Source organism: Mobula hypostoma, chromosome 4 (genome assembly GCF_963921235.1).
Source record: "Mobula hypostoma chromosome 4, sMobHyp1.1, whole genome shotgun sequence".
Taxonomy (NCBI): domain Eukaryota; kingdom Metazoa; phylum Chordata; class Chondrichthyes; order Myliobatiformes; family Myliobatidae; genus Mobula; species Mobula hypostoma.
Window position 1 is genome coordinate 42,138,734 of NC_086100.1, and position 16,482 is coordinate 42,155,215.

At 42.0% G+C, this 16,482-nt stretch overlaps 1 protein-coding gene across 1 annotated transcript in view; it reads left to right on the forward strand.

The window, feature by feature from the left end:
* Window positions 1-16,482, forward strand: part of zgc:153039 (uncharacterized protein LOC767698 homolog) — a 134,306-nt gene that overhangs the window by 58,679 nt on the left and 59,145 nt on the right. The window contains exon 9 of the mRNA XM_063045709.1: window positions 15,504-15,628. Within this exon, the coding sequence (XP_062901779.1) occupies window positions 15,504-15,628 (125 nt within the window). The remainder of the gene's footprint in view (window positions 1-15,503; window positions 15,629-16,482) is intronic.

A 16,482-nucleotide genomic window follows, 5' to 3' on the forward strand; every position in this document is an offset into this window, starting at 1 on the left:
GTTGGCAAAACTGTACTTATTGCCTTTACCTCGTCCTGCATCTGTCCTGATCTTTGGGGGTTCCTCTTTTTGTACCATTGCCCTTGAGGATGAGCATTGTCAATGTGGAATCCTAATTTCTCCACTTCATAAATTAGCAAGGAATAGAAATATTGGTTATAAAAGCTTACTGTGTTGTCACATTTTCAAAAGGGTAAAATACCTACATTTCAAGTGTCGATCTATACTGGTAATTTGTGGAAGGGAGAATCAGACAGATAATTTCACCTGAGAGTTGGAAACCTTTGCAGCAAAGCTAGAGAGGCAGAAAACAGAAATGACTTGGAAATAGTACCATCCAAGCTTATTGGATCATTGAAAAGGAGAGACCAGAGACCTTGATCCAACTTGTTGAGATGTTGGCATTGCTTCAAAAACAGTTCACTTGATACCTGAAATGTAATTTGCTTTATAAGAAATCTTTCTCAATTCTCTTTTCAAACCCATGCTGTTGCTTTTTTTTTGAAAGTTGGGCACACTCTCACTTAATGGGTCAAAATCTAGAAATGGCTCAGTCTTGGGTTGCAATATAATTACCAGCTGTGGACTCATGGATATACAAGTGCAATTTTAAACAGTTATTTGAAAATCCTTCTGTAAAACTGGAAGAAATTCCAATTTCACAGAAAATAAACACTCCTCCTGAATTATAATTAGATTGTGCAAAATGGGAGCTACACTTTTTTAAAAAAAAACAGCTTGCAAAAGCAGTTTTTAAATTAGTAAACTTAACATGACATGCTACACTTCTAGTAATGGCAGTTGAAGAGTTGGAATAGTTGAAGATGTAACCATTTCTCATGATTCAATTTTTTGGATGATTATGTTGCTAATTGTATTCTCGGAAGTGGCACTAATGCTCGCTGAAAGCTGTCATCTAGTAGATGGCATAATTTCATTGAAATGCTGATGCAAAATGCTATAAATATTAATACTAATGGTCAAGTTGATTAATTGAAGTCCCCAGAATTGATCACAAGCTGGTAGCAGGGCTGTTTGTAACAAAGTTACTTCTACCATGAATTCTAATAGTACTCTGTTCAGTGACATGAATTGCCACCGGCCATATAATGTGAGAATACAGTGTCTTTCTTTAAAACTGCCAGTTAGGTGGGGAATTAGAGCATTCAATTCTGTGATGGGAATAAATTGTTTGCTCTCATTCTTGGATTTTTTAAAAATAAAATCATTTTGTAACATTTTAAGTCAGTCTTGGCTCTCTTCGACAGCACATACTATAATACAGCTACATTAAAGGAAATCTAAAAGCCTGAGGAGGGGGGAAACTAACTTGCGTTTATGGCTTTTGATATATAATATGCAAACCATTTAATCTCACTCCTGGTGAGAGGATGTGTAACTGCCTGCAGATGCCAAAATCTGGACCTCAGCAGCTCGACAGCATTGGTGGAAGCAAAGGGCCATTTGATGATGATTTTGGTTGAAATTCTCATCAGGGCAACATCTAGTGGGAAATAACCAGTATAAAGAGGAGGGGTAAAGGGTGTTTAGGATGATTTGCTTTGTTTTGGGGTATGGTTAATGAACATATTCTTGTGGATATGATTGTTCTAGCAAGTGGATGTAAATAAAGTCCTGGCCATTGAAGATGTCGAACAGTGACTAAAGCACTTCTGAAAGGTGAATTTTAAGAGGAGTTGTAAGGAAGGCGAGGCGATAGGTTTTAAAGATGGAAGGTTTTCTGGCACAGATGGCTGAAAACATTCCTGCTAGCGTTAAGTCCAGTGGAGTTTGGGAAGTGGATCTCAAAAGTTTAATTACAAGCAATTAGAAGTCGGGCTTTTCACATCACCACCTCCTGTGAGTGTGTGAGTAAATAAATAAATGTACACGTTGAAAGAAATAGCCATCTATTTAATAAGATTTTTATCTAACTTGTGCCTCCACAGAACATATTTTGTGATGTCTGATCATAATTCAGGACTCCATTTTCCTTAAGTTGCTGCTGGTCACAGTCTTTGCCTGACGGCCATTCTAAATGACATTACACAGTACTGCACACCCAGCCCCTCTTGAGTTTCCAAGCGACTGTCCGAAACTCAACTTAAATCCTATTGAAGCGAGCATTGATTTGGAAGGCAGTCTTTTCTCAGAATTAGAATCCAGTTTAATATTATGGACAAATGAGGTGAAATTTGTTGTTTGGTGGCAGCATTACAGTGCAAAAATTAAAAAAAATACTGTAAATGGTGATGAGAGCTATTTTAAAAATTAAATATATCCAAAAAATAGTGGGTTACTTGTTCAGAAATCTGAGGGCAGAGGGGTAGAAATTGTTCCTAAAATGTTGAGTGTCTTCAGACTCCTGTACCACCACCTTGATGGCAGCAATGAGAAGAGGGCATGCCCTAAGTGGTGGATGCTGCCTGTTTGAGACAATGCCTTCTGAAGATGTTGTCGATGCTGGCGAGTAAGTGCCCATGATGCAGCTGGCTGAGTTTGCAACCCTGTGCAGCTTGCAGTGACCCCTCCATACCAGACAGTGCTGCAACCAATTAGAATGCTCTCCACAGTACATCTGAAGAAATTTGCGAGAGTCTTTGGTGATGACCCAAATCCCCTCAAACCCCTAATGAAATATAATCATTGTTGTACCTTTGTAATCGCATCAATATATTGGGACCAGGATAGATCTTCAGAGGTGTTGACACCCAGGAACTTGAAACTTCTCAGTCTTTCCACTGTTGACCCCTTCACTGAGCGCTGGTTTATGTGTTCCCTTGACTTTCCCTTCCTGAAATCCACAGTTTCTTGTCTTGTTGTCAGGTTGTTGTTACGACACCATTCAGCCAGCTGATCTATCTCACTTCTGTATGCCTCCTCCCCATCATTATGTGCAATTCTTGCAACAAAAGTCATGTCATTGGCAAATTCATAGATGGGATTTGAGTTGTGCCTAGACACGCAATCATGGGTGTAGAGAGAGTAGAGCAGTGGGCTAAGCATACATCCTTTAGGTGGACTGGTGTTGATGGTCAGTGAAGAGCAGATGTTAGTTCTGATCTGCACAGACTGTGTACTTCCTTTTGCAAATGGATCCTCGACTTCATCATTGGGAGACGGAGCGCAAAGTTTTGAAACTTGTTGATTGGTACTGAGGGTATGGTAGCATTGATCACTGAGCTGTAATCAATAAACAGGAGCCTGATGTCGGTATTGCTATTGTCCAGGTGGTCCAAGGCCAAGTAGAGAGCCAGTGAGATTGCATCTGCTGTAGACCTATTGTGGTGGTCGGCAAATTACAACACATTCTGGTCCCTGCAGACACGACTTAATTCTGGCCACGGTGCAACTTTTTTTTCCGGAAACTCGTAAAGTGTTCCATTGCCACAGTTATTTTTGACTGGATCTCAGCATCTGAAGATTGTCCATATTTCAGTTCCTCTCCTCTGTATTCTCATTTATCTTTCTGATAAAAGCCATGCTGTCTTTCTCTTCAGTGAATACATTGTGCTAGATCTTTCAATTTCAGATGATGTAATTACTGATGCTGTGCTAGTCATTTAATAAGCTGCTAGCCTTTTACATTATGAAAATATGCACTTACAGATTTTATAAATTATTACCAAAATGTTTGCAATTGTGGAATAAAATGTGGACTCTATGAATTTGTGTGGGGAATAAAGATCAGTTAGTATTTGTTTTCTTGATGCATGTGCAGACGTTACAGCTTTGCCTTACAGAAAAAGTGAAATGGTTCTTTTTCTAGGGATGCAACAGTCCATGTGGGAAATTGCATGTTGTTTATATTTCAAAATTCAAACTGAATTTGTTATCGAAGTACATATAATGTCACCACATATTACCTTGAGATTCATTTTCTTACAAGCATTCATAATAAAGAAACAATGGAATCATTAAAAAACTGCACACATCGAAGATACTCAAACAACCAATGAGCAAAAGATGAAAAGAGATTTTAAAAAATCAAAATAAATAAGTAATAAATATTGAGAACATGATTAAGTGAGGCCATAGTTCAGTATTGGGGTGACTGAAGTTATCACTTCTTGTTCAAGCGTCTGATGGTTGAGTGGAAATAATTTCCTGAACTTGATGGTGTGGAACTTGAGGCTCCCTGTACCTCCTCCCTGATGGCAGCGGTGAGAAGAGTGTACAGCCGAGGTTGTAGGGGTCCCTGATGATTGATGCTGCTTTTCTGTGCCAGTGCTCTTTGTAGATGTAGCTGGTGGTGGTGGGGAGGGCCATCCCGGTGACGGTCTGGGCTTTCCCCACTACTTTGTGTTGGCTTTTCTGTTCAGTGACACTGGTGTTTCCATACCAGCCAACGATGCAACCACTCAGTATACTCCTCCGCGCATCTGTAGATGTTTGTGAAAGTTTTAGATGACGTGCTGAATCTTTGCAAAACTTCTTATATAAAAAAAAAAGAAGAGGCACTGCTGTGTATTTTTTGTCATGATAGTTATGTGCTGGACCCAGGACAGATCCTCTGAAGTGATAATGCCGAGGAATTTGAAGTTGCTGGACCTCTCGACCTCTGATCCCCAGATGAGGTCTGGCTCGTGGGTTTCTGGTATCCTCCACCTGTAGTTAATAATCAGCTCTTTGGTTTTTCTGACATTGTGTTGAAAAGTTGTTGTGCCACCATTCAGCCAGATTTTCAATCTCCTTCTATATACCGTTTTTGACACCACCTAACATATAACATGGCTAATGTTTCTGTGTAGAACATTGCCCAATTTCATTTGTTTCTTAACAGCAACAGCAGTGAGGATATTGCTGGAGAAGAGTTGTCCATTTAACTTTGATCTCTGAAGTCCACGCTAAGATAACTAAACACAAATTCACATTTAGAAGATGCATATTCTTTGGTCCATTTCTTATCCAGATGAGGAGAGACCTTGGTCGTGCTAATGTAACAGATTGTCAATCCTAAAAGTATTTGCATGAGTTGTCCACACTATAGCTCACAGGACATTTTGTAGGCAGATTTGAAGATTTCATACCAGATAATTGGTTTAAAGTTAAAAGTTTATGGAGGCACAAAGCAAAGAATATTCTTGAATAAATATGCACTCAAATTGAAAGCCAACAGAAATATTTTGTGTGGGTATACGTTTCTCACTGGAACATGAAATTACAATGCATTCCAGATAATGTTCCTTTAACACTTTGTTGATAACTATAGGTGCTTAATAGACATTTTAAGATTTTTACACTGTTGGGCCATGTACAGTTCCTTAAACAGCAAAAGCACTTCCTTCCTTAAAGGAAGGATTTGTATCATATTTGATCAGTTTACACAGGATACTCATTCACTGATACTTTCTTTCACTACCTCATTGCTTTAGCTGACCCTTTTTTTCCTGTTTCCTGTTTTATGCAAGTCAGTGTGAATTTGAACTAGCGTTGTTTCATTGTGATGGTATTGGGTTTTTCTGCCTGCAAAGTCCTAACAGAAAAGAAGATGTTACGCCCGATCCCATATAGTTAATTACAGGTCCCCTCACAATAGGGAGGTTATACTGTATCCAGCTACTCAAGGACAAACTTGCTTTCCTGTCCAGTCTCTGTGACGAGGTCCAGCTACTGCTACCCACTGCTTGAACGATGGGTCCCCCCCACCACCACCACAAGGAGGAGATATTTCCACTAATGAAGTAAAACACAGTTTATTTTATTGTTAATGATACATATTTAAAATTAGACTAATATTTGTTTACACACATCTGACACTCAGAGTATTTCTGGTTTCTGAATTACAAAAGATTTATAAACTACAAATGATTTCCAAACACAGGTACAATTCTTAAGAGCTAAAATAACATACTAATAAATTACAGACGAATAAATCATCTGTCACAGAAATCAAAGGTTGAGGAATAAATTCTAGTTCTATTTTCTGTTATTCTGTCATTCTCCTTTACATACCTAACAATCCCCAATACTTTCCAATATTTATACTGTTTTGCTACTAATTAACATTATTTGCATGTGATGTTTCTCCGATACTTCTGTACAATGTAATTTACACAGACGGTCTAAAACCTTCTGGGGACAGACATCCCAATCACCTAAACTTAATGCTGTGACAGCTGACTGAGTACTCAAATATCCCAACCATTGATAGATCAGCTATGTCTGTGACTATATTTGATGTGCTAAGTGACGTAACCCCATTGACTGGCGTTTGGCTAATGCAGACAAAGTTGTCCATTGGTCTCTTCACTTTTCAAACCATGTATCTTGAGCAGCCAACCCCTGCTGCAGGCGAGCATCCTGTGTGCTGTAACCAGCGCTTTTTGCTAAGTTGTGCTTTTAACTTCATACTGATTACTGCTTGCAATTTACGCATATTAAGAACTGAATACTGGTTCTTGTTTACAACAAGAAGCTGAGCAAGGAATATTTGTTAGAAGATTAACTTTGTCACTAACACCTGTGACCCTTTGGAAAGGTCATGCTGCTGTGCTGGAAAGCCAAGGTTAGAATTGAATATCCATCATGTCACAACATGATTTAATCTCCATTAATTACCTCATCAAATTGCTTCAGTGCTGAGATTTCATTAAGTGGGCATTTTTAAGACAAAATGCTCATTTTCTTAACAGACACAAATCAATTAGATAAGCAACCTGGTTCAGAAGAGAAGAACTATAAAGTTTGAATGGCAGATTAGATGAAGGGCACACTTGTATCCCTAGTTTTGCGTCTCATTTATGCACAAAGCCACACTGGGACTGAAAGTGAAAGGCAGAAAGGGCAGCTTTTGCCACCAGTGTGTTCTAAAGAATGAGGCCAAGATTAGAGAAAGACTGTAATTGGACCAAGGATAGAACAATATGGTATTCGACACGCAATTTGACTCGTATTGTGCCAGTCTGGTTGCCAGCGTATATAAAGTGCTCTTCACCTGTTTTTTGTCTAATCCCTTCATTTTTATGTGACTGTCTAAAAGCCTGTTCAACTCCAAGCTTCCTGTTTCTGCTACATTCCCTGGTAATCTATTCCAGTCACCACTCCCTCTCTGTCTCTGCTTCTGAGAAAAGAAATTTTCCCTTCATGTTGCTTTTAAACTTCTCCTTGCCCCAAGTACTAAAAGCATGCACTCTGTATTTGACATTTCTACTCTGAAGAAAAGATTCTGACTCTTCCAAATTCATGCCCCGATAATTTTAATAGGCTCTATGAGGTCTCCCCGCAGCCACTGACACTCCGAGGAGATCAACCCAAGTTTGTCCACTTTTCCTTCTAATTGATACCCTCTAATCCAGGAAGCATCCTGGTAAACCTCTTCTGCACCTCCTCCACAGTTAGCACCGTCGCCTTATAATGGGCCAACTAGAACTGAACACTGTTGTGGTCTGACAAAATTTTATATAGCTGCAGCACGACTTTCTTGCCCTTATACCCAATACATTACCATCTTTGTTCCTAGTGGAATATGTCGATCTTGAACGCTGATCACAGGTCTTTAACAACTCCTGCATATCAAAGGTGAAGTTGATTGATGGCAGTTTATTTCCTTACACTTCAATCGTTCAATAGTGACTTGCAAATTCAAATCCTGTTAAAGCAGCCTGAGGCTATGTCTACACTACGCCGGATAATTTTGAAAACGAAGATTTTTCTCTTCGTTTTGACACTCTGTCCACACTAAAACGGCATTTTCATCCCCCGAAAACGGAGATTTTCAGAAACGGTCTCCAGAGTGAATAAATCTGAAACCGCCTAATATCCGTTGCAGTGTGGACATGTTAAACAGCGCTTTTTAAAACCACTGTCCTGACGTACCAGAACAGATGGCGGCAGCATGGTTCTTCTCCCCCTCCCCCCTCCCCCCTTCACAGAACCTAACAATTTCAGAACAGATGGCAACGAGACTGAAGCCAGAACAGTTAGAAATGTACTCACCAAATACTTTGACTCACTTTGCCCTGTTTTCTGTCCTTGCTTGTATGAGGGTGCTTTACCTATTTACGCAATTACTTCTCTGCCAATAGATGTGTAACAGGCTAATGTAACATTGTATGGAAATACAAGATAACACCGATGCAGACATATTTTATACATTTAACAAGGTGCTTTATTAATGCAACAGTTAGTTTTTCAATGTTCGTCGTCAGCCGGGTCATACTGTCCGTGAACTCCCTGTCGGTTGCCTCCATACACTCCAGTATTTGTGTTTTTATTTTAGTTTTAAGTCCTCCTGCGTGAGAGCCAAAAGCAATTCCTTTTAAGTTTTTCTACTTCGTCACTGGATAAACACGCACCAAATATACCGTTTCCTCTTCGCTTGTTTTCTGTGTGTCCTGCACATGCCCAGTAGGAGGAGATTCACCCAAATATCCGTCTAATGTGGACAGAGATATTTTGAAAATCGCTTAGTGTGGACGCCTGTCGTTCTTACTCAAAACCAGCATTTCAAAATTATCCGGCGTAGTGTGGACATAGCCTGAGACTTAAGAGTTTTGTGCATTAAATTATTAATGCATCGATGATGCTGTCACACCTTTTTTCAAAGGCATCTGGTTCACTAACTGCTGCAAATAAAAATAAACCAGGGCAGTTTATTCAAACGAGGATGGCAAAAGCAAAGCCTGCGAGAAATGCCTCAGTCATATCTGTCTGCTGGAGCTTAAGGCAGATCATGTTGTCACCCAGCTGAGTCATGCATCAATCTGCCAGTCGTAATCACAGACTCACAATTCATCAATGTCCCAGACTGCTCAAGACCTCCAGATGTGATTATCTCAATGCCAGGATAGTGACTAAAATTGGATGCACAGTAATTTATTGTCAGGTGGGAATTATCCCAGGAATCCACAGTATTGACTGTGAACTTTGCAGTCTCAAAGATTCAGGTTGACATAGGTGGCAAATATCTTTGTTTATTCCCTTCTTTTAGTGATAACTAAAGATATCTTTCTGTTTGGTTTCAATGGTTCACCACAACCTGAAATTTGTACTCTTCACATACATCCAAGCAACAGAAGAAAAACCCCAAAGAATGAATAATAGAAAAGTGTAGAACCCCAAAGCCCCCTTTCCCCTTCCACGTACAAACAGCAACAAAGTGTCAATGCTCCCCTCACTTATTCCAGCAGAAAGCATCAGCCCCCACCACCACCGACCACAAGCAAGCAATTGCAAAGTCCCCAAAGAGACCATGATTTGGACTGCATCGAGTCACTTCATCCCATCAGTTTGACATTCCGCAAGCTCTCTCTGTCACTGTTGAGGGAGAGAGGGCTATCGCTCCTGCCACAGCGAGAGGGGAGGCCATCGGCTCGCTGTGTGTTACGGTCTACAGCACCGCTTTGGAGTTCCCCCGACTCGAGAATCGACAACAAACTCTCTCTCTCACCTTTAAGAGAGAGAAAGAGCAATTGCTCAAGTGTAGAGACCTCTGACAGCTGAATCCCGAAGGTGCTCGTCTTTCAGGCCACTCCAGGAGATGTTGAAAAAGCTGGACCAGTCGGTAAGCTCCGAGAGTGGGATCCCACTACCGCAAAGAACCACGGTTTGAGTGTAGTTCTAGATCACAGACTCAGCCACCTTGAAAAGGAAAGAGACATTAAAGGGAAAAATCAAAACAGTTTTGCAGATAAACTCAAAGAAGTTGCCTTCTGGTACCATCTGTAGTTCCTCCTCCTGAGACTTGTTGTGAGATGATTTGTCCTCCATAATTTAGTACCTTCCCACCAGTCTGATTTTATCCATACTCATAATCATCTTAAAACATAATAAGATGTGGTCATTGTCCCAAAATGTTCACCCACTGTCAAATCTGTCACCTGATCTGGCTCATTTCCCAAAGCCAGGTTCAATATGTTTTCTTTCTAGTTGGACTGTCCACGCGTTGTTCCTAGAACCCTTCTTGGATGCACTGGAGAAATTCTACCGCATCTAAGCCTCTTTTAAGTAAGTTCCAATTAATATAGGAGAAGTTAAGGTTCCGACTATGACAACCCTGTTGTTTCTGCACCTTTCCATACTCTGTCTACGTACCTGTTCTATCACATCTCAGAGGCTGTTGGTGGTGGTAGACTATAGCACTATTCCATCAGCATGAGATCAGCATAAAATTTAAATAAGATGGCGCCGGTAACTGGTGACTCTGTGCGTGCTCTCCCGAGCAAACTGCCCTCTCCACTATCCTATACCAGAGAAACCCTTCTAAACCTCCAATCTGCTACATCTAGCAAGATCAACAACAAAGCTACTGACCCAGCTGGAGATCACCGACGTGTCAGAATAGCTTCTTAAACTCCGGACTGTACCTGGACCTGACCAGCGAGGTCTGGTCCGAGGCTCACCACATTCCCAGGCACCCGTGGTCTGCTACCATGCCGGAGCGCTTGGAGACGTGGCCCATTCCGACCAGCACCTCTCCGGAGCAGACAACCACACAGAAGTGATGTCAATGACCTCAGGGTGCCCCAGATGCTTCCCCGGAGCAACCACCATAAATCCCCATTGGTGGCCATCCACAGCTGCCGGAAGTGAGGCTCCGCTGCTGACCTCGGAAATCGAGCCCAAGGCTCGGCTGGAGAAGAGGTCTCCGCAACCGTGACTCAGCTTACGGACTTGTTTCAGCCAGAAGCCCGGCCCTCCGGGATTAAGTGTTGGCTTTGGGGCCCGACCTAATCGACAGCCCGGACCCCCGGCAACTGGAAGTGGCGCGGAGCCTCCCCCATCACTCGGCCTGACCCGGAGCGCCCGATGATGTGACTCGCCGATCGATCCCCACGGGACGCGTCCACCAACCTCAGAGCTGCCAACGACACACTGCATCAATGGAAACCTGGAAAGATGCACTATTTACCGAGGAAGCATGGGAAAAGAGCTGGGCTGCTGGTCAGATTGAAGCTGAGAGGCTTCAGGGTCCCTATGCCCACCATCCTACTAGCTAATGTGCAAGCCATAGAGAACAAGGTGGATGATCTTAAAGGGAGACTCACCTACTGCAGGGAGATGCAGAGCTGCTGTGTATTCTGTTTCACCGAGACCTGCCTCTCCCCTGCCACCCACGACTGTGCCATCCGACCGGAGAGATTTTCGATCCATCGGATGGACTGCACAGCGTTTTCGGGCAAGACGAGGGGAGTTGGTGTCTGCCTACTGATCAACACTGGGTGGTGCTCGGACACAGTGGCACTGACAAACTCCTGCAGCCCGGACCTGGAACACCTGTCCGTGAAGTGTCGTCCCTACTATCTGCCACGGGAATTCACCTCGGTCATACTGACAGCGGTCTACATTCCCCCCCAGGTGGACGTGGAGTGTGCTCTGAACATACTGTATACCAACATCAGTGAACTTAAGACCAGGTATCCGGAGGCTTTGCTCATTACGGCTGGGGACTTTAATCAGGCCAACCTAAGAAAGGTGCTGCTAAAGTTATACCAACATGTCTCCTGCCCCACTAGAGGCCCGAATATACTTGACCACTGCTACACAGCAGTCAAGGATGCCTACCATTCTGTCCCACGACCTCACTGCGGAAAATCGGCCCATCAGGCCGTACTCCTCCCGGCTTACAAACAGAAACTGAAGTGGGAGGTCATGGTGTCAAAAGTAGTGTCGTGTTGGACGGAGGAAACGGATGAGGTCCTCCGTGACTGCTTTGAATCGGTGGACTGGTTAGTATCCAAGGACTCGGCAGCTAACCTCGATGAGTATGCCTCAGCTGTCATGGACTTTATTTGGAAATGCACGGAGGTCTGTGTGTCTCGCAAGACAATCCGGGTATTCCCTAACCGGAAACCTTGGATGAATTTTGAGGTTAGATCCCTTTTGAAGGCTAGAGCTGCGGCTTTTAGGCCCGGGAATACCAGTCACTAGACGGAATCCAGGCGTGAACTCCGGAAAGCCATTAAGGGCGCCAAGCAGCAATATTGAGCCAAGTTGGAAGCCCAGGCTAACCAGAGGGATGCCAGTAGACTATGGCAGGGTCTAAATGAGATCAATGGGTGCAAAGAAAAGGCTGGGAATATCAATAACTGTGGCGCTTCTCTTCCTGATGAACTTAACATATTCTACGCAAGATTCGAACAGAAGAGGAGCGTCTCACTCCCTCTGGATGAACCGGACCTGGTGGCATCGAGATTCATCGTCACCGAGGAGGATGTTAGAAGGGCCGTCCTGAAGATAAATCCAAGAAAGGCGACGGGCCCAGATGGCATCCCAGGATGGGTTCTCTGGGCCTGTGCAAGCGAGCTAGCTGGAGTGTTTCCTGACATCTTCAACTGCTCCTTGCTTCAGTCTAAGATCCCCTCGTGTTTTAAGAAGGCAACGATAATCCCAGTGCAGAAGTAGAGCAAGGTGGCATGCCTGAATGACTATCAACCTGTGGCCCTGACATCAATTGCTATGAAGTGCTTCGAGAGATTGGTTATGGCACACATCAACCACAGCCTACTGGTCAACCTCAAGGCTTTTCAATTCACCTACCGGAGCAACAGGTCAACAGCAGATGCCATCTCTCTGGCCCTACATTCCTCCTTAGAACACCTGGAGAATAAAGATGCATACGTAAGGCTCCTTTTCATTGACTACAGCTCTGCCTTTAATACCATCATTCCAAATAAACTTATTCCTATGCTCCGGAACCTGGGACTTAGCACTCAGATCTGCAGTTGGATCTTCAACTTCCTCACAGACAGGATCCAGGCTGTAAAAATAGGGGACAAGCTCTCCTCTACAATCACTCTGAGCACCGGTGCCCCACAAGGGTGTGTACTCAGCCCCCTGCTGTACTCACTGTACACCCATGATCGAGTAGCCAAGTTTCCATCAAACTCAATATATAAGTTTGCTGATGACACCACAATTGTAGGCGGTATCTCGGGTAATGATGAGTTTGAGTACAGAGAGAAAATTAAGAACCTGGTGGCATGGTGCGAAGACAATAACCTATTCCTCAACGTCAGCAAGACAAAGGAATTGGTTGTTGACTTCAGAAGGAGTAGCAGACCGCACGACCCAATTTACATCAGTGGTGCGCAAATGGAACAGGTCAAAAGCTTTAAGTTCCTCGGGGTCAATATCACAAATGACCTGACTTGGTCCAACCAAGCAGAGTCCACTGCCAAGAAGGCCCACCAGCGCCTTTACTTCCTGAGAAAACTAAAGAAGTTTGGCCTGTCCCCTAAAACCATCACAAATTTTTATAGATGCACCATAGAAAGCATTCTTCTAGGGTGCATCACAACCTGGTATGGAAGTTGTCCTGTCCAAGACCGGAAGAAGCTGCAGAAGATCGTGAACACATCCAGCACATCACACAAGCCAATCCAACGTCCTTGGACTCACTTTACACCGCACGCTGTCGGAGCGGTGCTGCCAGGATAATCAAGGACACGACCCACCCAGCCAACACACGTTTCGTCCCTCTTCCCTCCGGGAGAAGGCACAGGAGCTTGAAGACTCGTACGGCCAGATTTGGGAACAGCTTCTTTCCAACTGTGATAAGACTGCTGAACGGATCCTGACCCGGAGCTGGGCCGTACCCTCCAAATATCCGGACCTGCCTCTCGGTTTTTTTGCACTACCTTACTTGCCATTTTCTATTTTCTATTTATGATTAATAATTTAAATTTTTAATACTTTCTATCAATTTGTAATCCAGGGAGTGGGAATCAAATATCGCTGTGATGATTTACGTTCTAGTATCAATTGTTTGGCGACAATAAAGTATAAAGTATAATTTTACCTTTCTTGTCTTTGAGCTCCAGTGAGTACTGCTGTGAGATATTCCCTCCGCAATAGTGCAACCCCTCCACCTTTGTTACACTGCCCCCTCATCCCCGTCAAAAGCTAAAACAACAAAATCCAGCAATGTTGAGCTGAGCTGCTGTCTTGTCCCTCACACAACCAGGTCTCTGTAATGTCAACACCACAACTCCATGTATTGTTCCAGGCTCCAAGTTCATCCTCCTCACCCGTAATACTCCTAGTGTGGAAGCCATTCTAGTGATTTTGTTCAAGAAAGGACACTGATTGTTTTTTCTCTTTCTCAGCTTTATTTTCCCTAAATGTGCTGAGGGTTTGTTTAGGGTCCATTGTGTTTGTAATGTTTTCCTAGTCTGCTTATCATTCGCTACCTCCACGCTGTTGTAGTGCTTGTCGGGGTTGCAGACTGGCTTCATCCACTGCATGACTGGAGCAGCCATAAATGTTCTGAGGTTTACTTTGATGTTAAAGTATTAACAATATTTTTTTGATTTGTGTAACCCATTGAGAACAAAGAGCTTTTGTTTGAATCAAGCCTCTTCTTACTGACTCCTGATATTAACATTTGACTTTTTTCATGTTAAATTAATATTAGTATTAGAGCTGTACCTGAATTAGAAACAGTTGAAATACTGTGTGCAATGTCAATACACTCCACAGTAAAACCGAAAATGAGCAGTGCTGATACAACAGGAAATTATTAAAAATGGGCTCTTTATAACTTTGTATGTTGTGACTTTTCTAAATCGAGCTGTAAAGGCCAAGGGATCATCTGATGACCTGAAATTAACTCACTAATTATTGCAAACGATTGAGTATTTATCAACAGAAATACAAACATTTAAGATGTTCACAAATGGAAGTTAAAAAAAGATTAGAAAAAGGAAAAGTGGGAAGAATTTGGAACTTCTGATGCCAAGTGTATTCATTACTGGTAAAGGGTTGCTCAGAGAAAATGAGAAGTTTTTTTAAGTCAGAATTTTGTGGCAAAATAGATTGGCAGTAATACAAAAGATACAAGCACATACCATCAAGCTCCAGGGTAGCTTCTGTCCCGCTGTTATCAGAGTCTTGAATGGACCTCTTATTGAGAAAATGCACTCTTGACCTCACAATCTGCCTCGTTATGATCTACCACTTTATAGTTTGTCTGCACTGCAATCTTTGGAGGTTTTACACTATATTCTACAATGTTAAGGTTTTACCTTGTTTTACCTCAATGCATCATGTTGTGATTTGACACTTCTGAAAAGTATGCAAGACAAGCTTTTCACTGTATCTTGATATATTTGACAATAATAAAGCAGTACGAGTGAATTGGTGAGGAATGTTGGTACTGCTTTGTGTGTCTCTGCCTATGGTCAGTGGTTTTAATATGTATTTTAAAAACGCCACTTCTTTGTTGATAAATATAACTTAAACATCACCATCATTGAGCATCTCATTTGTAGCAAATGATGTATTTGTACAATATACGATAACTTACAGCAGTACTCATTTACTCACATTAATATCTGCCCTTTGGCAGATGGTGTGTCATTACGATTACAGCAACTGAGGGAAGAATTCTTGACCTTTTTAAAATATCTTCTTGAATATTGCCAGAGGCAAATTGTCTCTACCATTTTAGAAGGGAAAGCTTTGGAAAGCATTGTCATCTGTTTTTTTTTATTTGAGTCCATGGTGTCAGAATAAGTGAATGCTCATCATGGTGTTAAAACATACATATTTTGCTTTGACAGCTTGTGTTGTTTACTGGCAAACTGAATACTATTGCTGGGATAGTGACCATCATTTTTCTGTTGGTCTATGCTGCTGTGGATCTAGCCTGTCTGGCATTGGAATGGGCCTCGGCACCAAATTTCAGGTAAGAAAGAGATTTTAGAAGTTCATTGAAGAGTAAATGTATGCAGCATTGTCACAGCATGTATTGAGATTTCTGTGCTCTCAACTTAAAATTACTTTGCAGGAAATAGGAATCTGAGAATCAGGTTTTAAATGCTTTAGTATAATTATACAAAAGTGAAGTTTAAAATATGCTATAAATATTTGGGAAGTTACTGGATATCCATGGAAAGAGAAGTTTACACCAGTAACCTTGTTTGATTTGTATTTGTCTGGGGGGTACAGAAATTATGGCATTCGGAAGATGAGAGAAATGTAATTCTGAGTCAAGCTCTGTATTGTTGCATGCTCAAACACATAATAATATTGAATGTTAAACTGTTTCTTGTTCCAGATGTAATATTTATTCATTTTGAAAAGGCTTATAAATAATTCCACAGTCTTTGATACAGTCACATATTATGTAGTTGAAAGTATTTCATGAGTAAAAAATGCTTTTGAACAAAATGATGTAAATTTTATTCTTTCGTAGAGTAATACTGTATTGAAACAGGCCGATTGGCCCATATGGTCTATGTTAACCACAGCATCCTCTCTGCTAATCCCAGTTGCCAAAGTTTAGTCCATAACCCTCCATGTACCTCTCCAAATGCCTCTTAAATGTTGCAAATGTACCCACTTCGACCATTTTCTGTGGCAGCTCATTTCAGGTACTGTCTGCCCTCTGTGTAAAGAAGTTACTTCTCAGGTCTCTTTAAAACCTTTCTCTTCTTATCTTGTGTCTTGTGCCCTCTAGTTTTGGACACCCTGTCCCTGCGGAAAAGGCTGTGATTGCCCACCTTATATATACCCTTTGTGATTGTATAAACTTCTTCT